The sequence below is a fragment of the Phyllostomus hastatus genome, unplaced genomic scaffold (assembly GCF_019186645.2).
Source record: "Phyllostomus hastatus isolate PE091 unplaced genomic scaffold, TTU_PhHast_1.1 phas_contig_308, whole genome shotgun sequence".
Lineage (NCBI taxonomy): Eukaryota > Metazoa > Chordata > Mammalia > Chiroptera > Phyllostomidae > Phyllostomus > Phyllostomus hastatus.
The window spans coordinates 656306-682992 of record NW_025333848.1 but is presented as its reverse complement, the minus strand read 5'-3'; the positions used below and the strand labels follow the sequence as shown (position 1 = coordinate 682992).

At 39.4% G+C, this 26687-nt stretch overlaps 2 protein-coding genes across 2 annotated transcripts in view; one reads left to right on the top strand and one right to left on the bottom strand.

The window, feature by feature from the left end:
- RIMKLB (ribosomal modification protein rimK like family member B) overlaps positions 1-26687 on the bottom strand; it is a 118508-nt gene that overhangs the window by 84335 nt on the left and 7486 nt on the right. The gene's annotated exons all lie outside the window — the stretch shown is intronic.
- Positions 11613-20166, top strand: AICDA (activation induced cytidine deaminase). The gene is made up of 5 exons (XM_045839652.1): positions 11613-11697; positions 16211-16358; positions 18175-18445; positions 18814-18929; positions 19344-20166. The coding sequence occupies exons 1-5, from the start codon at positions 11690-11692 to the stop codon at positions 19395-19397; spliced, it is 597 nt and encodes a 198-aa protein (XP_045695608.1). The 5' UTR covers positions 11613-11689; the 3' UTR covers positions 19398-20166.

The window sequence follows — 26687 nt, the reverse complement described above, 5'->3', positions numbered from 1 at the left end:
TAATACTATTCCTTTTCCTGGTGAATGCAAATGACAACATTCTCAAGCAAGGAACTTATATTTTGATGAGAAAGAATTACTTGAATCAAACCTATGAATCTTTAATGTTGCAATGAAAAGATTTGGTTAAAAGTTAGGCCTTTGGGGGGATCAAATACCTTCCTGGCACCTTGAAGAGATAGCAAGCCTATCTGCCCACCCATAAGGTTTACCCTTACCTTCCAAAATTGAGCTGATCCGGCCCTGAGCCTTACTTTTTACATATTTCACACTTATGATTGAATAAAACTCTTCTCCTTGAATGAACAAGTTCTGGAAATTCAAGTGTGCACTGTGCTTTCTAAATATAGTTCCATGCACACTTTCTCTGAGTATTCTTTTGACTTGCGGGTGGAAGGTGTAAACCCCAGCTGGTCTCTTCACTTCTGAGCCTTACTTTTGATAACATCAAGCAGTATATATTGCTAGCCACAAGCTCCGCCCTCCTCTGCTTCAGGGTGCTGTGGCAAAAGCTGAATGTTTAACCAAATACTTCATACGTGGTCAGAAGGTGCAAGTAACTTGTAACCTCTAAGCTTCCCCCTTTCCTTTGGTAGTGAAGCAACTATAACACAGTGAAGAAAGAAATCTGAGAAGAAACAGAAAAGAAGCTACAAGAGCACCAAACGAGGGATAAGGAGATGGGAAAGTAATGACAGGTTGTCATCAGGGCAGGCGAACCAGGAGGCTAGAAGATGGGAATTCACAAACCTGTATGGAAGAAGGGAATTTGGCAAGTGTGGGGAAGAGATCCCGAGAGATCTGGAACATTACAGGGTATGATGGGAGTATATCAGAAGCACAGTGGAAGACAGGCAGGATTGAACTTATAGTTCTGTAAACTCAGGGAGGCAAAGATTTGGTTGAAAACACAACATTCCAGTGAAAATTGAAGTCCTTACCCTGACTGGTGTGGCCCAGTGAATTGGGCAGTCTCTCTCAAACCAGAACGTTGCTGGCTCAGTTCCCAGTCAGGGCACATGCCTGGGTTGTAGGGGTCCCCATCTGAGGGTGTGCAAGAGGCAACTGGTTGATGTTTCTCTCCCTCTCTTTCTCCCTGCCTTCTTCCCTCTCTAAAAATAAATTTAAATCTTTACAAAAATTGAAATCCTTGTATCTTTTAGTATTTTCACCAACCAAACATCAGCGAAAGTGCCTTGTTGAGTTTCTCTGTGGTGGAGAAACAGGTGGCCACAGGTTCTTTTTAAAGCTACCCAAGCAAAGTCAGAAGCATCAGTCAAATGACAACTTCTGGGCAGACCCTAAGTTGGAAAAAGCAAGCATTTATATATAGAGGTGCAAAGCCCATATCTTCCTGTTGACAAATCAAGCCTCACTTCACTTCAAACCCTCAAATTAAAAAAAAAAAGTTGATAGTGGCTTTTTTTCAATTTGTCCAATCACTTTCAATGAGGTTCTAGTATTTTCCTAACCCAGAGGTCCTGCATTTTTTTTCTATCTCTAGTGGGGTTTTTTTTTTTTGTTCTTTTCCTTTGTTTTGTATGTTTACTTAGCCATACATCTATACTGTGTAGCTTTATGGAGTACTTTATTAAATTTATGAAACAATCTATAAAGACTGAATTCAGAATGATCTCATAAATTTGTGTGAGATTCACTTCCTCCCCTGAATCCCTAATGAAAAGTAACAGATGAGATTTGAGCAAGTATGTGGAAATGTTATAATGGAGAATAACCTGAATCATATTTAAGGGGTTGATGACCATTGCGGTATCAGCTGCATCATGATATACTGTTTACTAATATGTTGTTCTGTCCTAAGTGGTCAAACCCAGGAGTCACAAAAAAGATAAATTAGAAATGCACAACCTGGCTGGCATAGCTCAGTGGATTGAGCGTGGGCTGCAAACCAAAGTGTCACAGGTTCGATTCCCAGCCAGGGTATATGCCTGGGTTGCAGGCCATAACCCCCAGCAACCGCACATTGATGTTTCTCTGTCTCTCTCTATCTCCCTCCCTTCCCTCTCTAAAAATAAATAAATAAAATCTTTTAAAAAAAAGAAAAAGAAATGCACAGAAAAACATTGCTACCATTTGTATAAAATTACACCCACATATGTATCCACCTGTTCTCAAAAATGGATGAGACTTTGGGGATAAGCTTATTTGTATCATTACTTTTACACAGACAAGCTTATGAAATATGTAATATTAACATCAAAATCAATAGGTGTTGAAAACAAAAATTACTACAAAAATGTTTATATAAAATCATGAGTGACAGCTGCTTAATTGGTTAAGAGAAACCAATTTCTTTGCTGCAAAATAATCTCTAACTTCATAAAGTGAAACAAATATGCTCTTTTATGTTACTATTATCTTAGAGAAACTGAGACTGAAAGATCTGACATAAAATAATAATTGATCAAGGTACAATAATTTATAAATTATTAATTTAATTTTTTAATCATCGTTCAAGTACAGTTTTCTCCCTTTTATTCCCATTCCAGCCCACCCACCCAACCCTCCCCATTTTCCTCCCAATACCACCCTCCCCCTAGTTTTTGTCCATGTGTCCTTTAAATTTGTTCCTGTAAACTCTTCCCATTCTCCCCTGAAATTCCCTCCCTTCTCCCCTCTGGTCACTGTCAGCCTGTCCTCTATTTCAGTGTCTTTGGTTATATTTTGCTTGTTTCTTTGTTTTGTTGTTTAGGTTCCTGTTAAAGGTGAGATCATATGGTATTTATCTTTCACTGCCTGGCTTATTTCGCTTAGCATAATGCTTTCCAGCTCCATCCAAGCTGTTGCAAAGGGTAGGAGCTCCTTCTTTCTTTCTGCTGCATAGAATTTCATTGTGTAAATGTACCATAGTTTTTTGATCCATTCATTTACTGATAGGCATCTAGGTTGCTTCCAGCACTTAGCTATTGTAAATTGTGCTGCTATGAACATCGGGGTGCACAGGTTCTTTTGGATTGGTGTTTTAGTGTTCTTAGGATATAGTCCCAGGAGTGGAATTGCTGGGTTAAAAGGCATATCCATTTTTAGTTTTCTGAGGAAGTTCCATACTGCTTTCCATAGTGGTTGTACCAGTCTGCAGTGAATTTAACTTATAATTAAAATACAATTCATAAGAATTACCATATGTTCAAATGGCATAGAGCAGGAATAATTTCTCTCTTGCCACATAGAAACTAAAAATATATCATTTATGCACATAACTCCTAGATCTCAAATCAACATTGTTCCAGGTATAATAAAATTTGTATTTATGTGATCCTGTTCATCTTAATATAAAAGAGTGAGGGTATGTTTCATGGCCAGTCCTATCATGACACTTACTAATGATGTGATATTAAGTAACTTCACAACTGTAAGCTGTTCAATACATCTGTGGTTCTGAGAATTAACAAGATAATGTTTTCAAAGGTTTTGCACCTATACAATTTTTTATTTAATAAAATGATAGGACATTTTTTCTACTTAAGCCAATTGATTTCTCCCTATTTGTGTGTGTGTGTGTGTGTGTGTGTGTGTGTGTGTGTTTTGAGAGAGAGAGAGATAGAGGAAGACAAAAATCAATTGGTTGTCTCCCATATGCACCCTGACCAGGGATCAAACCCAAAACCTAGATAGGTGCCCTGACTGGGAGTTGAACACGCACACCTGTTGGTGTATGGAATGGTGCTCCAACCAACCGAGTCACCTGGCCAGGGCTTTCTCTAACTGTCGGAAGGGCTGGCTCGTAGTGAGTAGGCAGTACCAGGTAACGGGTGGGCCAAACCATAAATACTAGTTTCATTGTAGTTCAAGCTTTCTAATTTAAATTTAATTTTTTGCAGCATCCAAAATCTTCTTTCACAACAGAGTAAGATCCAGGTTTAGTTTTTGTAGGTGAGGCTGGCCTCTTTACCTCTGGTGTGCTTGAACTTGAGAGCTTTGGATGGCAGATAGGGTTTAGTCCCTTGAAGTCTCTGGATTAATCAGGAATTCTTTTTTATGGAAGTGAAATTCACATGATATAAATTAATCATTTTAGAGTGTACAATTCAGTGACCTTTGAACCTACATTGTAGTATAACAACCACCTGTATTTACTTCCAAAACGTTATCACCCAAAAAGAAAACCCCTATCGCTCTCTATTCCCCCCTCCCCTCAGTTTCTGAGCAATCATCAATCTGCTTTCTGCCTCTCTGGACTTACTATTCCAGATATTTCATATAAATGGAATCATATATATGGCTAATTGTCTGCCATAATCAAGATTTTTAAGATTATCTGTATGGGGCATACGTTACTGATTGCAGAGCATATCCAAAACAATTGTCTCAGTAGGGAGAACTTTGATTTTACTTCTTTTATGCTGTAGGCATACCTCCTTTAAGAAACCTGGGGATGAAGGTCTAAAGTAACCAGGATGTATGGGAGGCAGGGCCATGTTGCATAAATTATCCAGAGTGCTGAGTGTACTGAATGAGTTTGTGGTGTTTTTGACTAATTGTGTGGAGGTAGTTGACCTTCCGGCTCGCCTCTAGTAGAAACAAAGTGAAGGGATCCTCCAATGGTACTTTTAGCCAATGTGTGGGTGGCTCAGGGGAGGGGGAAGATGTGGACATCAAGGCGGAGGAAACCCCGCTGAATGACGTACTACAGAACTTGGAGCTGCTGACACGGTCAGGCACTTCTTAACAATGGAGATTCCTTCTAAGAAATGGGCTGTTAGGTGATTTCATAGCCTGGACAGCATGTTACTATACAAAACATGTGAGATTAAATCAGGTGGAAGAGAAAAATGATGCACTCAAGAAACTCAGTAAACACGAGACTGTATGAGGCTGCTGGCGTAATGTGGCCTACGGTTTACAGCACACTTTTTTTATAAGTAGAAAAAATACACTCTAAAATAATGATTAAAAATGTAGTGTAGTAAATACATAAACCAGCAACATAGTTGTTTATCGTTATCAAGAGAACCAAGGAGGAAGAATTTGCCGATATGATTCCAGGACTTCCTACAGCAGGGGGTGATCTGTTAGGGATTGTTTAGACAGAAATATGGTGTGAGAAGCTCAAAACTACTCACTCACATTTTATTACTAATCAGAAAACTTTGGACCATGGGAACAGATAGCTTGGCGATCACAATTTATGTTTTTGAAATATCCAGTTTTCTAAATAAACCAACTATTGTTACATATATTTTATCTCCTTTTTACTACCCTTATATATATATATAAAGAATATATACATATATATTTTAATCCTCACCCAAGGATATGTTTATGATTTTAAGAGAGAGAGAGAAAGGGAGGGATGGAGAGGGAGAGAGAGAAAGAAACATCAATGTGAGAAACAATTCGTTGCCTTCCATATGCACCCGCACCAGGGATTGAAACCACAACCCAGCTATGTGCCCTGATTGAGAATCAATCCCTCAACTGTTTGGCCACCTGGCTAGGGCTGTTAACATAATATTTTATAAAATAGTTGTTCTTTATAGACTACCTTCCATGCACTAAGCAACATGTACAGTCATTTGTTTGCATTACTTTTAACAGTTCTGCAAAAACTTGTTTCAACTCTCTGAACCTCAGTGCCTGAAAATCAGGATAATAATCCGTACCCATTGGACTTCATTGAGATAATACATGGAACATGCTTAGCACAGAACCTGGCATTAAGTAAGTGCACAATAAAGGTTAGCTGTCATTGCCATTATTGTTCATGTTTTACACATGGGAAGAAGAAAACATAAGGTCTCAGACAGCACACTCAAAAACACTTTGGCGGAGATAGAACTCAAACCGTTATGTGCTTGATTACAAAATTGCAGTTTTCCCACCACCCTGTACTGTATCTTGTATGTGCATGAGCAATGAAGCTTCTTTAGTTAATTTTCCCATCAAAAATAACATTCTTTCTTTAGCCCTCTTCCCATCCCTAGGCTTTTGATGAATGCTTGCTTAGCTGCTCTCTCAACCTCAATAAGCCCTAGCAGCTGCACAGCAGAAGTTCAGTGAGTAATTCCTGTATAGGTTTAAAGGCCTGTCCCTCAACTTCTTCATACCCCAGAGAAATAAAGTAATATGCCTGGCAGTGAATTGAGAAAAACAAAAATAAGGAAAAGCAGAAGTTGAAGCACTCCAAAAATCACACTTTTACCCACAAAGACCCCTTTTGGGGCTCTTTCAAAAACAACAAAGTATCACATTGAACAATCTACCTGGTGTCCAAAAATAGTGGTTGGGGAGCCAATGTCTAAACTCTTTGGCCTTCAGACACAGGAATGCAGACCATGGAGGAGCCCCGGGGGGCCTTCTGGACTCACATGCTGGCCATAATGAAACCTCACCTGTGCTGCTCGTGGTAAAGATTGTGGTGGTGAAGTCCAGATGTCCAAGACTTACCTCAGACACCAGAGGCACAATTTCCAAGTCATGTTGTTTTTGTCAGAAATAAACTAACCAGGTTGTCCTGGGGTTTTTCAAGAGAAGTTGGTAAAGGGAGAGGGCAGTTAGTAAGAAAAATAACTTTTAAAAATAGCTGAATGAAACCCCACAAAATTGTTTTTTTTAATCTCACTAACTCTAGGAATGAAAAATGCTATTGTAATTATTAAAAAAATGTATTTTTCCATTCTTTAAATGAAGGACAGTGACCAGGGAATCCAGCTTTTAGAGAAATAAAGGTATTTTCTTATGCTGGAGAGATCATACCTCTTTAATAACATTTTTTACAGCCATTATGCAAACTACTTAACTCTCAATTTTGTTAGGAAGTTTTCCTTAAGAAGCTTGTATGAAATATGAATAACACCTCAATTTTATCATCATCATTGCTTTCATATGAGCCATCACTCAAGCCAGATTGTGCTACTCATGTCTGCCAAAACATAAAACGTACATCCAGACAGTCCTGCCCTCGCTCCTATTGTTCCCGTCACCTGGAGAAAAGGTGAAAAATGTTAGCAAGCACGTCCCAAACATCCCAGTTACCTTGCTTTCACAGTCACACACAGCGGCTAAGCAGATCCTCGGAATGACCGTAGGAGGAAAGGGTTCTTTCCCCATGTCACGGTTCCCTAAGTCAAAGGGCCCGAGTCTCTCTACCTTCAAAGACTGTCCTCTAGGAATGCACTATTCAGTACTTTTGTTTATTAAAATTGTAACCATTTATCCAGGTCTCAGTGAAGCAGTGATTCTCTTCTTCCTCTGAACTCAGTGGTTCTGTCCTGTTACTGGGATTAGAACAGAGGGGAGGAGACAACTGTTCGGGATGCTTTAGCAAGGACTCATGCTTTCTATAGAGAATTACAGAATTGTTGTTCCCAATTTTTTTCCCTGTCAAACTATAAAATAAGAAATGCTTGAGTGTTTTCTTATCAATAAAATTAAGCATAATAAAGTAAAAAAAAAAAAAAAAGAAATGCTTGCCCTAGCTGGTGTGGCTCAGTGGATTGAGCGCTGACTTGCGAACCAAGGGGTCCCTGATTGGATTCCCAGTCAGGGCACATGCCTCCACTGCAGGCCAGGTCCTCAGTGGGGGACAACCACACATTGATGATTCTCTCCGCCTGTCTCCTTCCCTTCCCCTCTCTAAAAATAAATAAATAAAATCCTTTAAAAAGAAGAAGAAGAAATGCTTCAGTATCTGAGGATATAATCCCAAACAATCTATATGAGGCCGAAATTGCCGTGGAATCCATGTTTTATCTTCAATATTTGCATGTGCTACATTAGCAGCCACACTCATGGGCCTGCCCGGTATAGGCTTACTCTGCATACGGGGGGGAGTTCAAATTATTGAAATGTGTTGAGATGTTCCATGTCATGAGGCCTTTTATTTTTTACATGGAGGTGGGAGAGGAAAATGGAGAAAGGTTATAAGCTTAAGGAAAACTAATGTGCATATTTTCTTCTACTCTAAATATTTTATGATTAAAATTACTTTTTATTGATTTTAGAGAGAGAGAAAGGGAGAGAGAGAAAAACATTGATTTGTTTTTCCACTTATTTATGCATTCATTGGTTGATTCTTGTATATAGCCTGATTGGGGATCTAACCTGCAACTTGGGCATATCAGTGCAATGCTCTAACCAACTGAACTACCTGGCCAGGGCTACTCTAAATATTTTTTTTAAATAAAAAATACTGGTTTTTCCTAATATTTGCATAACTTTTATGTTCTAGGGTAGCATACGTGTATCCTGGTTCTGACCTCTCCCTGGTCTATTGCCTGGTCTCACTTTGGTTTGGGCCTCTCTCCAAACATGCATATCCTATTTAAAGAAGAAGAGAGCTAGATGAATACTAAGGTTCCTTCCACTTTGAGATGCTATGATTCCATAATTTTCAGGTTTCTCTTTTATTAACACTTAATTATTTCATATGTCATTTAAGTATTGTCTTTTTAAAAGATTTTATTTGTTCATTTTCAGAGATAGAAGAAGGGAAGGAGAAAGAAAGGGAGGGAAACATTGTGCGAGAGATACATCAGTTGGTTGCCTTTCATGTACCCCCCACTGGGGACCTGGCCCACAACCCAGGCATGTGCCCTGACTGGGAATCAAACCAGAGACCTTTTGGTTCACAAGCCAGCACTCAATCCACTGAGCCACACCAGCCAGAACAGTATTGTCTATTTTAAAGCTTTTAATAAAATTATAAATTCCTTGAAGAACTATAATGTACATCATTGTTCCCCTTCAAAGCTTAGCCTTTTGCTTTCTCATAGTGGCCTTCAATAAACAGTAAATGAGTGAATTTCAGTTTTCAGAGATGGTGCTCATGCTCATCATATGTTCTAAACCCCCTTCTTGGATAGAACCAAGCTAGGTAACAGCACAGAAAAGTAATGAGTCACAAGATGGGAGTCAAGCACATGTTGAGAACTGCTCTGCTGATGCAGGTACCAATCCTGAGCAAAATCCTCCCAACCCTTTCAGTGAGGGTTTGATTGTCTATAGTGTGAGGATGACAACACAGCAAGCACTCCCATGCTGGTCTTAAGAACTGAAATCTTGCTCAGAGCCATGAAAGTGGAACCTTAAAGAATGGCAGGCACAGAGAACAAAAGGGGTTTTAGCTGTGCAGACCCTGGTTCGGACCTAGATAGGAACCCTGAGAAATGGAACTCCCTTAGAAGAAGCTCAGGTTCATCAAGCCTAAGGGATCACAGGCTCCTGAGGACAATGCACTTGAGCCAGCACACTCAAGCCCTGGAAGCTCAAAAGGACAAGGAAGATGATGGCAGTGACACTGTCTTGTTAGTACCTTCCCAACAGGGGAGCTGGAAGCAGTGACGAAACCCAGTAATCCCACCAGCCTCTGGTCTGCTTGGACCACTGGGGGCTGACAGAGTAAGCTCTAAGGTGAAGACCTGGGGTCCACAGGATAGAAACTTTGTTTTCCTCCATAGCCCCAGTGCCCAGCACCACAGCTGACACCTAACAGGTGCTGTGTAAATAGTTCTCAAGTAAAATAAACAAACACCGTAAGTATGGCTAATGGCACTGGAGAGAGCGAGCTCAGGGGAGAGCTCTCCCTCAGTAGGCAGGGAACCCATACCTCAGAAGATTCTTTTATTAAAACTGGGTGACACTATAAGGGGACGGTACAAAAAAAATTTTGGTCCATGAAAAAAACATAATTCAGTTAGTAAAAAGTTATCTTCAACAAAGAATTAAAAAAAGTGGTGCTCATAAATTACTTTAAAAAGCACCTTTTGAATGGCTCCCAAGGGAGGAGAACATCAAAATAAACATGGCAGAATTTTTTGCTTTCCAGAATCTTTTTTTTTAAGATTTTATTTATTTATTTTTAGAGAGGGAAGGGAGGGAGGGAGAGAGAGAGAGAAACATCAATGTGCGGTTGCTGGGGGTTCTGGCCTGCAACCCAGGAATGTACCCTGGCTGGGAATCGAACCTGGAACACTTTGTTTCCCAGCCCACACTCAGTCCACTGAGCTACACCAGCCAGGGTGCTTTCCAGAATCTTCATCTGCAAACTGAATTGGAAAGAATCTTCTTTATGTTGTCATACACTAAAAGGTAAGATTTTCAAAAAAGAAGGAGATATTATAAAAGAATGTATTTTGAGTATTTCGTGTTGTGTTTTTAGCTTTACTGAACACCCTATCAACTCGACTTCATAAAATGGCATAAATAAATATCCACAGATAAATTCTCCTTCAGAAACCAGTTGGAGAAATTGATTGAATTTCAAACCTTTCTACATTCTCTCCCATACTGCCTGGCTCACGAGGCTCCTCATCAAACTGAAAGAAGGAGAAAACATTCCGGCTGAAAAGGTGGCCAACAGGTATTCTTTTGACAAAATGAAGAGCTCAGAGTCCATGTTTCAATTAGGTTTAGATTTAATTACACGCTAGGCCAACTGTCTAAATTTGTTACACGGCAGAAAAGTTATATCTTGCACATGCCATTTATTCAGTTTGCCTGACATGTGCTATGTGGAGAACAGACTGCAGCTGAAGAAGGGCAGGAGCAGGGAGACCAGTTGGGAGGCTAACTGCAATAATTCAAGTTGTTTGGACCTGGAGGTGGTGAAAAGTGGTCCAGTTCTGGAATTTACTTTGTAAGCAGAGTTAACAGGATTTGCTAATGGATTGGGCCTGGGCTTTAAAAGGAAAAGAGCAGTCAAGGAAGACTGCCAAGTTGGTCTGAACAATGGGAAGAATGACATTGCCATTGAGGGAGAGAAGATGGCAAGAGGAGCAGGTTATGAGTTGGGAGAGAGGACAGTGGACACAATTCTATCATATAGTAGGTATTAAGTTTCTGTTGAATGAGTAAATAAAATGCATATGGACTGAAGTAGGAGGGCAAAGCAAAATCTATAAGACCACTTTGAATAAGGGCAAGAACTTAAGGCCTCGTATTTGAAAAGCCCAACCCATTTTCCAAGTTCAACGGAGTCATTTAGATCCTGATTCTGCCTGATGCTATAAACTTTTTATTGTTTGGGATGCTGCTGCTTCTGGCTTCAAATTAATATGTGGCTTTTGTGAAAAGATGGCTTATGCAAAAATTACTCTTTGGTGTAGTCATCCAGTCTCCTGGCAATTCTTATAATATAATCAGAAAAAATTAGTGGTTTGGGAGGCAAAATTTCTATGTCCTAAGTCCTATGTAACTGACTGAGTTTACTTGCTCAGTCACAAAGCAGGAACTGTTAGTATTGGTCTCTATTGGGATTCAGAGATACAGTCTAATTAAATGAGGAAATAGATGTTTTCAGCTCACAGAACACAAGATGCTATTTAAATGAGCATTATTATTATTATGCTTTTAAAATTACCATAATTACAATTTACAAAGTGTCTATGCTACTGTCTCCTGATCTGTGTTACCTGTGGAGCATGGACTGAAGTTTTAGAGAGGCAGCCTGAAAGGAACCTATACGTTAAGCAGAGTGGCCTTTAAATCACTTTGCCCATGTGACTCTGCCTATGACAACCCACCCATCTTCATTGAGCCCCAACAGGAGGAAGGCCTTTGGGGGACCAGGTGGTGATGATGGCATGGGGGGGAGGAGCCCAAAAGGGTGAGCTCAAATTTAAATGTACTGGGCCAATGCATTGTCAGTCAGTGCAGCAGCTGTGCTTGAGGCAAGCTTTCCCTGGCCTAAGACTTTTGGGGAGCCAAGAAAGACACTCTGGACTCCACTATGGACAGGTAAAAAGACCATCTCCTGATCGGTGGCTGCTTTGGCTTTGCTCTCCCAGCACATCTGAGCAATGAGATTGGTATCTGTCCCTTTCTCTCCTATCACTATCTGATTCACAAGATCTGCTTGGTCAATATGCAGATTTGTGTCTCTGGATCTGTCTCATCCTCTGTTCAGATCTTACATGTTGTCTGCCTAACTTTCTCTCTTTCGTATCTGAAAGAACTTTTATGACATGTATTGACCTGTCCTGAGATTTCCACTGCAGTTAGAACTAGTTTGTGGTAATAATATCAACACAGCAAATGTTCAGAGACTCAAATCATGAAAAAAAAAAAAAGCAATACTTATACTAAAAACAGTAGTGGTCATTGTAATAATAATTTTGTAAATATTCAACCATAAAAACCACTTGAAGGTAAACTTTCCTAGGGAGACTCTACTGAATAATTTAGTTACATAGGAAGGAAATTATTTTTTTAAGTGCCAATGTTCAAACTTAATAGATTGAACAGCTCTGGCTGGTGTGGCTCAGTGGAGTGAGCACCAGCCTGCAAACCAAACTTAATAGCTTGAAAATCACTATGACTGTGTCTATTATAAGGAGAAAAATTCAGTCAAGCAAATTATTTGTTAGAGGTCCAATGATGAGGCAGCTTTTTACTATTTAGTCTTTTAATGTCTTTAGACATGGCTGAATTTCTTAAATGTGTATTCTGCAAGATTTTTAACAATGTCTTCACATACAGTTTATGTCAGTTGAGTTACTATCACAGACTATTCCTACTTTTATTTATTCCTCCACATGTATGAGAATAATCTCAATTTACTTCTTTTGCAAAGAATTTACACAACAGAGTTAAGGTTTTTAATGGCAGAGTAAGTGTTCTTCGGAAAAGTTTCTTGAGGGAAAAATGTTGAATGTCTGCTCGGTTTCAGTGATGTTTTGAAAACTAATCTGAGGTATAAGTCAGAGGTAAAGGCCTCAGTGGAGATATTTGTGTATAATGAAATGCAAAACAGGGGTAAAATCAGTAGCTGAAATTCAGAGAAAGACAAGTACGAAAGGAGGAAAGATGCGATTCAACAGGAGGGAGAGGGAAACACACAATTATTGTTCAGGAAAGGAGTACCTGCCGAGCACAGTATTGATGGATGGCACAGGGCAGGAGAGAGGGACTCAGGCGTGATCATGTTTTACCCAGTTGTCTCTGGTTTGCATTGCTGGGGATGCAGCCAGTGTTCTGCCTCGGGGAGCACAGCTGTTCAAGCAGCTGTCAACCTGTAGGCCTAAAAACGGCCTCTGCAAAGTCCTTTGCGCTCAGAAGAGAAACCAAGAGAAGAACAGGGTGCTGGAAACAGGCTCCTTGCTACAGCTGAAGGGAGCTAGCTGATGGATCAGGAAAGCAAACTAACAGGTCACAGTCATGCGATTCGCTTCATTGTGACAGGGAACTTCTGGCAGAGACAGTGAATGACTGCATTTTCATGTGGAGTGGGAAGTAAAAGTCCATCTGAATTCCTTTACCTACTTCATGTCATTTTCCATAACTTTCAGAACACTCGGTCCTCGTCAGGGTAGCAGGTCTGGTCCCTGCCACTCTGCCTTCAGTGCATGATCTGGTTGCCATTACCTGCCCCCATCCCGGCCTTCTCATCCATACAGCCCAGAAGGGTGGGTTAAATATAAACAGAATTTATTGGTATGGGAGGATTCTTACTCTATTTTAAACTGACTGGGCCCCAAAGAGAGAATTTTTTTTCCTTTCAATGTTTATTAAGCACTCTTCTTCAGTACATGTTAAGCATTTATTATGTATTCAACTTATCTATGCTATGGGTTATTATATGCTAAGTGTGTAACAATAGTAATGGTGATAATGGTAGCACCATGGTGATTACCATAGTGAGTTACTTTTATTTAAAAATAAAGCCAGTTACTATCAGATTTTTGTTAGCATTCATTTTAGATTCCTGCCAAATGTGCATTTCTAATTCTAAAATAATATAATTGACTAAGTTTCTATTGTTTGGCATGCATAATGCGTATATGGTGATAAATTTAGTTCTCTGCCTCAGGTTTTAAAGTTATTCCGATAAGATCCACATATGTGGATTGAGACATTGAAATTGTGACAGCTATAAAAAAGCTCTTGTTCTTGTTCACCTACTTAATAAAGTTGACATGTGTATACTTCACTTTTAAGTTCAGGGTCTATCTCGTGTATCACATTATTAAAATAATTATTCTCAACATCTGCCCACACACAGACTGGTAAATGAAAGTTCGCAGAAGCTTTATTCACACTAGCCCCAAAGTAGAAACAATCCGAAAGCCCATCAACAAGTTCAGGAACCAACAAAACATGCTACATCCCTGCGATGGAACGTACTGTCCAGCGGAGGGGACAAACCACCCGCCCTCGCAATGTCAGGAATGAATCCCAAAGCCATTGTGCTAAGTGAAAGAAGTCAGACACAAAGGGAGAGATCACGTACGATGTGTATGAAGTTCTGGAAAACAAAATGTAATTTATAGTAACAGAAAGCAGATTAGTGGTTGCCTGGGGGAAAAGGGAGGAAGTGGCTGAAAAGGTGGATGAAGAAACTGGGGGCAGTGTGCCCTGGCACCGTTCTGTACCTTGACTCTGGTAGCAGTTTGGGGTATTTACATCTGCCAGTATTCATAGAATTGCACATTTCAAATGAGCGAAGTATGTAAATTATACATTAATGTAAAAAAAAAGTGAAAAAAGTTTCAATTCTCTTGCCAGCAAACGGTATTCAAATCCCTGACCAAGTTGTTTATTTTTACAAATTCTTTGCACTTCTGTCCAGTGCCATTAGGTGGCAGCATTGTTTCCACAAATTGGGTAAATACATTTCTGGAAAAGACAGACAAAAACTAGAGGCTGTTAGTGCTTTGGGATTGACCACACTGCATAGCTTGTGTTACGTTCACAACTGCAAAGGAACTTGAGTTAGCAGAGAGTATGTCCACAAATTCAATTTCGTGCTTATGACATGCAAGACGCTGTTCTAGGAGCTAGGAAACACACAGGGAAAGGACCAGTTCCTCTGTGTGAATGTAGCATAATATTTAGATTACACTGCCAAGTGAAAAGAGCAGCAGAATACAAAAGTATAGAAATGAGCATAATCAAAATCATGTAAATATAGGCTTGTAAAAGACAAGGAAAAGCATAATAGTAATTAGACACTATGTCTAATTATCATTAGACACTGACTGATATTCAATTTTAAAATCCTTTAATATTTTAAATTTTATAACTCTACTTTTTTATACTACTCAAGTTGACAAGAGTCAAGTATTGCTTTTATACTTTTAGCAATATATATTACTCATAAAGTGATTCTTTCAAAATATAAAGCCTATTTGGGGAGACAGATACCAGCAATCAGTTGATAACAAAGGAGGAGTTCTTTGATAGAGACAAGCTGGAGAACAATAGGAAACTACCAAATGTTTTTTTGTTGCTATCAGTCGATTTTTGCCTAGTAATTTTGGGATAGTGGTGGTGAGAAAGGTCTTTCTAGAACAGTGGAAACTGTCATTGTCATCAGGCTTTGAGGAATGTGTGGGTTTTCCTAATAGAAAAAGCTCTTAGTCAGAGGAAGCTCCAGCAGCAAGATGTCTAGACAGAAAGAGGAAAGGAAGCGAAAACTGTAGATTGATGTCCAATGTAAAAACTGGCCTAAATAACACATTAAAGAGTTTGGAGTTTATCCTGTGAGCCAAACAGACTCCTTAGGGGTTTTTCAGCTTGGAATGACAGGGCTACACCTGGGGTTTGGTGAGATCACTCTGGTGCGGCATGGAAAATGTTATTTTGGAGGGACTTGGAGGCAGAGAGACCAGTTAAGAGGCCAGGACAACAGGTACAAGTGAAAGAAGACAAGAGCTTGGACTGAAGCAGAGGATAGAGAGATACAACAGGTCCAAATTCAAGAAATACCTGGAGGCTCGAATGAATAATTTTTGATCATTAATTAAATATGAGGAGGGAAGAGCAAGAAGAATCTAAGAGGATTCCCAGCTTTTAGCCTGGTTACCTGAGATGGAACATTCAGGAGGAGAAGCGGGACAGGCAGGACAGAGGGCAGTTCAGGAATACTGTTCTGACCACACTGACTTTGTAGTACAGATTGAGCATTTAGGTAGAGATTGCCAGGGAAACCTGAAAATACAATGATGGGACTGAGGAACAAGTCTGCCATTCCAAGTTATTGTCACCTAGGAGAGAACTTTGGGAAGGGACTGTCCTGTGAGCTTGTATAGCTTTGGGTTCCTGCTGTCTTTCCATTGGTCTTACATACAAGCATGAAAAGTTTATAATGGATTCCAAGCACAGTAGGTCTCAGGCTTCTGGCAAAAGCAGCAAGGGCATCTTGTCTGGTTTGGTCCAAGTGACTGCAGATTTAAAAACAGCCATAGGAAAGCCATGAGTGACCAGAGAATGAGCAGTAACCTTGCACTTTCCTTCCTCCTTTCACCCACAGCCTCCTGATGAAGCAGAGGAAGTTTCTTTACCATTTCAAAAACGTCCGTTGGGCTAAGGGTCGCCATGAGACCTACTTGTGCTATGTGGTGAAGCGGCGAGACAGTGCCACCTCCTTTTCATTGGACTTTGGTCACCTTCGAAATAAGGTATCAATTAATATTTGCTTCCCAGGCAATTAAAAGCTATCCTGTGGGCACTTTTAGAGCCACCTACCTACTGATGGTACTACTTTTAGAATGCTTTGCTTCTGTCTCCACCAGATTCCTGTAATGTTTTGTTTTCTTTTTATATATCCATGCAACCATAATAGATATAATATGCCCCAAAGGATGGCATTGAATGTCCTCTCCATCACGCCGGGCACATTAATGCCAGACCTTGCTTCACTGCTGAGAATAACTGCCCCTAAACTTTCCTCCCCTTTCTCTAGCATCCAAATTGCCTTTGAGATTAAGGGAAAAAATCAAATGTAAGAGCCTTTTGATTTGGGGAGATATTATCAATTCATTCAAGCTAAAATTTAAATGTGAAAAACAGCCCTGACTGGTGTGGCTCAGTGGACTGGGTGTTGTCCTGCAAATCAAAAGGTAACTGGTTCGATTCCCAGTCAGGGCCCACACCTGGGTTGTGGGCCAGGTCCCTGGGTAGAGATGTATAGGGGCGTGCAAGAGGCAACTGATAGGTGTTTCTCTCTCTCCTTCTTTCTCCCTGCCTCCCCCCTCTCTAAAAATAAAGAAATAAAATCCTCTTTTTCAATGCGAAAAACAAATTGTGTCTTTAGAATTTTTGAAAATTAAAGAAGAAATTTTAGGAAAAATTAATAATGACCAGTTCTGTTCTCCAAATGATTTCCATTCCCTCCTGCTCACATAGAGCATAGGCCAGTGAATACATTCAGCATGGCAAGCCCCAGAAAACTCAGGGAAGCCTCTATTGGTTGATTAATTAAATCAATCTCTCAGCATCTAGAAGATCAGAGGATTACATTTCCAAAAAACTTTTTCACCAAAATCCGGATGGGTTTACATAATCTGCCGATGAATATTTCCTCTCTCACAACATGCACAGACATCTGGCCTTGGTGGCATCCCAGGGAAGAACCCGTGGGTGGAATGACGTCAGCTGGCTCGTTATTTAGTGCTTGTTTCACTATCCAGTTCTCTTTGCCTTCTTTGTGTTATGTCAATTATGTCACTGCAATTATCTTCCATTCTAATCTCTTTCCTATTTGGTACCAACCCTTTACTACCCTCCCAGGTGATCCTCATAACACCATCCCAGCCCATGTTACTGATAAGATTAGAAGATCCAAGAGCTGGGTAACCTGTTTAAGTCACATGAAGGGTGATGGAACCACGGTTTTCAGATTCTGGGTCTTGTCTGCAATCCTAAGTGGACTTGCTATATCTCACTATTGTGGTTATTATTACAGTCACAGGGATCATATGATGAGCAAACACAATACTTAAAACACATTATTTAATTGCTTTTACAACACTAGGCTGCCTCGCCATAATCTATTTTACCTTTTCCAGCCCTCCCAACCATAAACTTTCCACCTAGTGGTACTGTGTATTCCCACAATGTTAAATCACCAGGCACTTCAAAGACACTTTCCTCCTCCTCAAAGGCACAAGAACTATGATAACTTCACAAACACATATTAAATCTTTACTAAGATAGTGTCATGCTACTCGATCCCAACTCAACTCATTCGGTCCTCCTCACGCTGCAGAAAGCCCACAGCCTTTCTCCACTCTGCAAGGCCAAGGGTGTAAAGGGTTTGGGCTCATCACTGGGCCTTTTGGGGCAGTTGCTTAACCCTTCAGTAACCTAAGCACAGAACTGTAGCTGCCCCCCGAAGAGATCACTGTGGGAGGGAGAAGAATTAATGACTGAAAAGTGACGGGCACCACAGTACAGGCCAGTAAACGTGAGCCGTGTCCTCTGCTCTCTCTCCAGTCGGGTTGCCACGTGGAATTGCTCTTCCTGCGCTACATCTCCGACTGGGACCTGGACCCCGGCCGGTGCTACCGCGTCACCTGGTTCACCTCGTGGAGTCCCTGCTATGACTGCGCCCGGCACGTGGCTGACTTTCTGAGAGGGAACCCCAACCTCAGTCTGAGAATCTTCACCGCGCGCCTCTACTTCTGCGAGGACCGCAAGGCTGAGCCCGAGGGTCTGCGGCGGCTGCACCGCGCGGGCGTTCAAATCGCCATCATGACCTTCAAAGGTAGGAGGGAGACCTTGCTTACTGTTCCAGCTCAGGGAAGCCGCTGTCATTCAGGATTGCGGTTCAGACTGAGAAGATTCAGGGGGTACATACAAGGGGCAAAGTTGTACCAGGGTTCTAGTTCACCGTTGGAGCCAAAACTTATCAGCTAGAGGAGCATTTGAGATCCTGCTTCCTGGAGGTTGTCAGTTTTGGCTTAAATAAACTCATAAAAATTCAAAAAAAATCACCTAGAACTGGAAGAAAAGAACTCATGACTTGGACACAGGCTTTGAGGGAAATGAGAATTTAAAAGGGGCTGGGGATTCTTCTTTCCTCTTGATTTGAGATTTGAGCTATATTCTGTTGCCTCCCTCCCCTTTTAAAAGATTATTTTTATTGCTGGAATACTTTCGTGGAAAATCGTGAAAAAACTTTCAGAGCCTGGGAGGGGCTGCATGAAAACTCAGTTCGTCTATCCAGACAGCTCCGACGCATCCTTTTGGTAAGGGCTCCTTTGCTTCTCATTTTCTTTCTCTGAGTCATCTTCTCCTGGAGCTACTTACATTTCTTACATTTTCATGTTCGTGTGCGGGCCTTTCATGTGTGTGTTTGTCCATTTATCACACTCTCCTTATTTTTCGTCCTATGAAAACTTTGTTTTCTCTTTGTCATTTGTGTTGTCATTTCTCCTACAACTGAGTCCCCTCCTGTATTGTTTCACAGTTCAGAACCCTCTGCTAAGACCCCTTTCTCTCCCCTCTCTTTCCTCACTCACATGTCTGATCTGTTAGACTCTCCTCGGGATTTATTTCCTTCCTCTCCACTTCCTGTCTCCTCTTCCTCCTCCCTCCCAATTTACTGTCTTCCAAAATGTTACAAAGTCATCCACTGAGTTCATTTCTCTCCTTCTCTACAGCCCCTATATGAAGTGGACGATTTACGAGATGCATTTCATACTTTGGGACTTTGATACCAACCTCCAAGAATGTCACATACAATGAAATATCTCTGAAGATAGTGTGTAAAAGAACCATCCTTCAAGAATTCTGTTTTTCTTCAACTCTCAATATCTTAGAGTTTGGAGAAATAATATTCATATTTATATGACTTTAAAAATGTATCTCAAAAATGGAGAAGGAATACAGGCCCAGGAGATAAATGCTGCAGCTAGTGCACTTTTTAATGCAACAGCGTCCCCTACTGGGGGATGACAGAACTGCAGAGTCTGGGAGCGCCTAAAGTGTTAACGTTCTTCTACAACTGTTTAGGCAGGGAAGTGGAAGATAAATACTTACAAGCATGGTGAAAGGATAAAGTGTTTTCATAGTCATCAAATGTTTTTTATTTGATTCATTCTGAGTTTTCAATAGCAGTGATAGATTTTTACACTCTTTTCCTTTAAGGTTCACTTTCAAATGAACCAGAAGTGAACAAATTTCCATCAGGTCATGTGTAGAATCTCTTAATGAGAAACTCGGGGTGCTCGTAACTGGGAGACATCTCTTCAAAGCATTGGTATCCAAGCATGTGCTGTATGTTTTAATTATTTGAGACATGTTTTTATGTTTGTACATAAGAGGATTGGGGGGGGTATGGAATGTGCCTTGTCACCTTCAGACTATTTGATAATAAAGAGCCTTACAATGAAGATGAGGACTGTGAAACTGATGCCCAAAATGCATGGATGCTTCTAGTGACAAATCTGGAAAACACATCTTTTTAAAGTAGTCCATAGTTTAGAGAACATAGTCAAAACTTCACACGTGATAGTTAATGAATGCTTGGAAGGGAGTGGCTTGAATATTGAGAAAAGAAAAATCTACTTTTTGCTATGGGTCTTTTAACCTCAGCAATGTCAACCCAGCCATGGTTTTCTATTTTTTTTGTACATATATGATGTCTCTCTCAAATAAATGTTCACTATATGAGAGAATGTAACAGAACAGAATAATATTTGGGAGGGCAGAGAACATTAAATGCACAACTGTATTGTTTTATTCTTATTGTACATAAGTTTGTGAAAGTTAAATATTAAAAATCCTTATTTCATGTATCCATTCATATTTTATATTATACTATATAGTGTCTAATATTTTAGTTATAATTTTAGTTTCAGATATACTGAAATGGATTCTTAAATGTCTCATCAATTTATGCTTTTAGAAATAATTCTAATAACAAAGTACATAATTGTAACATAGTGTAACATATCATAATATTGCTATAAAACCATTCTTTTGATTTTTAGTAAATTTTTCCTACAGCATTTTGATTCTGGCTCATTTCAACAAACTGAATAAATGATAAATAATTTTGGAAGTTTTAGAGCTAAAATGCTGAATAAAATAATTCTAAAAATGATTTCTTTGTAAAGTTAAAAAGTCAATGTGATGAAATAGACTTGAGAGTCCATAAATAATCCCATTTGTCTGTGTTCAACTGACTTCTGACCAGGGTGCCAGGACCATTTAATGGGAGAAAGAATAGTCTTTTCAACAAATGGTGCTGGTACAACTGGACATCCACATGCAAAAGAATGAATTTCGGCCTCTACCACATACCATATACAAAAATTAACTCAAAATGTACCAAATATCAAAATGTCAGAATTAAAATGATAAAAGCCTTAGAAGGAAATATAGTGGCTTTGGAATGATAACAGTCTCAAATGACCCCAAAAGCACGAGCAACAAGAGAAATGAAACTTCATCAAAAACTCTTGTACATCTAAGAGCAGTAGTAAGGAAGCAAAAAAACAACTCACAGAATGGGTTACAATATTTACAAAATATATCTGATGGAAGCCTAGTATCCAGAATGTATAAAGAGCTCTTACATCTCATAACAAAGGAGAACCTCATTTAAGAATGGCCAAAAGACTTGAATAGACATTTCTCCAAGGAAGATTTGCCAATGGCTAATAAGCCCATAAAAAGATGCCCAAACTCCTTAGTCATTAGGGTAATGCAAAGTAAACCACAATAAGATACCTCTCAAACCTACTAGGATGGCTATAAACAAACAAAAAATCAATAATAACAATTGTTGGTGAGAATGTGGAAAAATTGGAACTTTCATATACTGGCTGGTAAAAATATAAAATTATGTAATCATTATGAAAAATAGTTTGGTCATTCCTCAAAAGTTAAACATAGAAATACTGTATGGCCCAGCAATTCCACTTCTAGGTATATATCCAAGAGAATTAAAGACATATGTCCCAACAAAAATTTGTACATGAATAGTCATAGCGTTATCATTCATAACAGCAAAAAAATGGAAACACCCAAATGTCCATCAACTGATGGACATATACATAAAATGTATAATGGTATTTTATTCAGTCATGGAAAGGAATGAAGTGCTGATACATGCTACGACATGTATAAACTTGAAATTAGTGTGCTAAGGGAAGGAAGCCAGAAAACAATGCCACATATGTGATTCCATTTATGTAAAATGTCCAAATAGGTAAACCCATAGAGAGAGAGATTAGTGATTGCCAGGGCTAGTGTGAGAAGGGATGGAGTAAATACTTAATGAGTGTGGGGTTTCCTTCTGGGATGATAAAAGTGGTCAGGGATTCAATAGTAGTAACTATACTGAAAAAAAAAAACCACTGAACTGTGTACTTTAGAAAAAATTTTATCTCAATTTTTTAAAAAGCCATTATGGGCCCTGGCTGGTGTGGCTCACTGGATTGAGTGCCAGCCAGCAAACTGAAAGGTTGCTGATTTGATTACCAGTCAGGGCACATGCCTGGGTTGTGGGCCAGGTCCCTAGTTGGGGGTACAATGTTTCTTTCACACATCAGTGTCTCTCTCTTTCTCCTTCTCCCTACTTTCCCTGCTCTCTAAAAATGAAAAAATTAAATCTGTTTAAAAATAATGCTAAAAATGGATATGGTAAAATATTAACTTTTCATATACAGATGGTCCCCAAGTTACAATGGTTTGACTTGTGATTTTTTGACTTTGTGATGGTGCAAAAGTGATACACTTTCAGTAGAAACCATCATTAAATGCTGAACTTTCTTCTTTTTCCAGGCTAGCGATGTGCATTATGATACTCATGATGCTGGGCAGCTCTGTTAGCCACTTACTTAAGATAATAGAATTTAATATCTAAGATGGACTGGGAATTCAGGATAGTAATGTAATTGGTCATGCATCAGAAATTCCAGACCAGAACAAGGAACCTGAGTACTACATAGTTCCAGGTTTATTCTGTTAGAGGAAGAATGGACCCATGGGCCCTTTTATAAGATTGATTTGCCAACAATGAAACTTTAGCTACCAGATTTGGAGAGATGAAATTTGGCACCCCTTACCATGTTGCAGCTAACTTGTTGATTGGATTCAACTCATTGCCTCACTGACTGACCTGGCTGTGGACTCTTTCTGTAGTCTTGACTAGACTACAGTGGTCATTCTGAAGTCTGGACGTTGAACAGCAATGCAATTACAATGCAGTTTGAGAAGTTGCTATATGACTCAATAACAAATAAGTGTTAATAGTAATGCTTTGGGTTTCTAGAAGGAATAAATTACTGTGAGTTAAATAAATCAAGAAAACACTGATAGAGAAGGTTGAGATTTACCTGGACAAAATGTTAAAGAAATACGCTAATTTGTTTCCAATATTCCTGTGGGTAGAGTGATAAATGGCTCAGTTGTGACCTTTATGAAAGAGTAAAAGTATTTTCGAGACTGATGATGCCATTGTGATTAAATAGTAATTCCATATAGTTCTGGTGGGAGAGTTCAATATTATGATATTTTAAATATAGATAATCTTTAACCCAACAATTAGGAATCTAATCTGAAGAAATATCTCCTATATATGTACCTAAGTTTACACATACAAGGATATTCATCCTAACATTACAGTAGGGAGAAACTGAAAGTCAGCAGTGGAATGGTTAACATTAGAACAGTAAAACTCAGTAAGTGTACACAGCAACTTAAAGAGGAATGATGTAAAGTTATATATATGAATATACAGAGACATAGAAAATTTTCCAAAGCATATTTCTAAGAGAATAAAATTGTTTTAAAACTTTGCATAGCTTGATCTCATTTATGCTTTAATGTATATGCATGCATGTTTGTAGATAGACCTTTTAAAACATAAACATTCATATACATGTATGCTTAGCAAAAGAGCTAAAGGGATAAAATTCAAATTACTAGCAGTTGTCATCTCCAAAAAGAGAAATTGAATAGGAGAAGGAAAGTGAAGGAAAGGGAACTTTCATTGTTGACTTCATAATACCTCTTTTAAAAAGTATAACTCATAAATTTTAATAATTAAAGAAAACATCATTCAAAACATAGAACTTAATAGGAATTCATTATTTTACATTCTCCAGAGTTTACTAACATATAGAACATTCCACGGCTTCAGGAGTTGAGAAAATTTAAGTTAAGTAAGTCTAGCAAAGGGGATGGCATGGGTCTTTCCAAGGGCCTAAAATCTTTCTTCCTATGACCAGTGATTCATGAAACACTGTAAGGGTTGGGAAGTCTGCAGGAAAAGAGTCTGTCAGTCAGGGTTCCACATGAGAAAGAAAAACTAGGAAGAGGTATATTTTAAGGAACTGGCTTACTTGATTGCAGGAGCTAGCAAAGCAAGTCCAGTTCTGCAGTGCAGGTGTTGGGAAGACCAGGCTGGACCTCTAGGGCAGGAGTCCTCAGGTGAAACTTCTCTGTGGAGAACAGCCTCAGTCTGTTCTAAATCCTTTAAACTACCATACTTTTCAGACTGTAAGGCACACCACACCATAAAGCTTAAAGTCGGTAATAATGGTTGTTAATGCTGCTGTTGAGTTATGTTTACATTTACATTGGAAATGTTATGTTGTTTATGTTATTAAATATTTTACCACATTTTTTGCTTCAAATTTTTTTTCCTATTTTCCGCCTCCAAACCCTGGGTGCGTCTTATGGTCTGAAAATACAGTGATTGAATCAGTCCCACCCACATTATGTAGAATACCTACAGTTAATTGGACTTTAGACAGAATTACAAAATACCTCAGAGCAACACCTAGATTAACCAATTGGTTAAATAACTAGGGCCTATCCAAGGTGACACAGAGAATACCGATCAAAGAAAGTTAACATTTTTGAGTGCATACTGTATGTTTGTGCTGGTTATTTTATATACTTTACCCCACCCAGCCTGTACAATTTAACCCCAAGGTGGATTGAAACTTCTGTACCTCTGACTCTGGAATCTGTAATTGTCTTAGTGTAGCTCATTGAGTTGCAGATAACAGACCAACTCTACTTACTCATAAAGAGAGAATTTATTTTACGGCCATATTGACTAGCTACTTTTTCCATTTCCTTTTTGGGGTCCACATGGCCTCTGTCTCTCTTAGTGTTTCCTTTTTTCCCTGAGTGTTTCCTCTGCTCATCTCCTGTATTAGCTCACTGACTCTGCTTACTCAAATTTCTATTCCAATGTACCTTAACTTGCATACAGTAATCTATCAGAGCCCTAGCTGATGTGGCTCAGTGATTGAGAGCTGGCTTGCAAACCAAAAGGTCCCTGGTTTGATTCTTCATCAGGGCACACGTGTGGGTTACAGGGCAGGTCCCTCACCCTCTCTCCATCTCTCCATCCCTTCCTCTCTCTCTAAAAATAAGTAAATAAGATTTTATTTAAAAAAAAACTCATAATGGATGCTCCTATTGCCTCTTTTTTATTCTTTTATTTAAATTTTTTTATTTTATTAATTTTAGAGAGAGAGGAAGGAGGAGAGAGAGAGAGAAACATCAATTTGTTATTCTACTTACTCATATTTATGCATTCATTGGTTGATTCTTGTATGTGCCCTGACCAGGGATCAAACACACAACCTTGGCCTATCAGTACAAGGCTCTAACCAACTGAGCTACCTGGCCAGGGCTCTATTTTTTATTCTTGAACCTTATCGATAATTAGCATTTTTTTTTTCAAATTCCCCAAAGAAGAACAATTTAATTGACCCAACTAATCTTTTGGGCCACTCAAAATATGTGACTACCAAGGTGGTATCAAAAGAAATTGGTAGAGATGAGAGGCATGAAATAGAGGCTTAATTTGATGTGGTCAATGACTAGATGTGAAGGTTGCAAAGGGAAAGTGAATGAAAAACAAACTGCTGGCTTCTACACTGACTAGAGCTTTGCTCCTTGATAATAGTTGTACTTGAGAGAAATTATTACATCTGAAGCCCCTAGCTCTTATCCAATGGCCTCATACCCTTTCCCAACTGGCTGTCTCTCCTCTCCTTGGTCCCATAGCCAATGTGACTTGAACACAGGTCCCTAACAGCACTTAAAGTCTAAACTGAAGCCCAAACATGAACGTGTGTTTCTCACCATTGCCCGAGGACCCCTTTGGCTTATTTCTGTCCTGTCTGCCCTCTAAACTTTAGTCTTATTGAACTACTGCATCTAGTCAGTCTGTATGTCTAGCCCTGAAATTTGCTTCTTGGTTTTCCTCTACTTAGGCTGAGCTGAGCCCTTCAGTTTCTGGTAAAATTTGTTGATTTTAGTAAGAACAGACCTCTGTGTCAAAACTCTGTGGATTCTAATTCCTTTTGTGTGTGTGTGTGTGTGTGTGTGTGTGTGTGTGTGACTATGATGGGTCAGGCTACCTACATCTCCCTAAAGCAGAGGGAGAGGAGCCATTTATGTCTGCATCACATAACTTTGGAGCACCTCCTCTTTTGTGGAACAGTGTGGTAGGTGCTGGTCCTGCAAAGTTAATGAAAAACACTCTTTCCCCTTCAAAAGCTCCTAGAAGAGGGAGAGACCAATAATCAACAATGACACAGAATTTGACACAAGTATGCAGACATACACATGGAACAGGTCATTTTAATTAGCTTCAAGGTTCAAGAAGGCTTTCTAGAGCAGGATGCCCATGAGCTTAATTGTTTTAAGTTTTAAATAACTTTTTAATTAAACTGCTATGACAGAGAAAAGTACATAAATCATCTTACAGCTTGAGAATTTTTGTAAGTACATGATAAACACTAAGATCAAAAAATTACTGGCATTCCAGATACTCTTTCTCTTGCCTCCTCCCAGTCCTCTTGCTTAACGTAAAAGAAGTTAGTAGTAAAACGTGATAAGGAAATAAAACACACACACACACGAAGTGGTGAAGGTACACTTGGCAGAGAGGACATCATGTCTGAAGACAGAGATTTGAAATAGTACAGAAGATTTCAGGAGGAACAGTTCACTGTGGTGGGAGAAGAGGG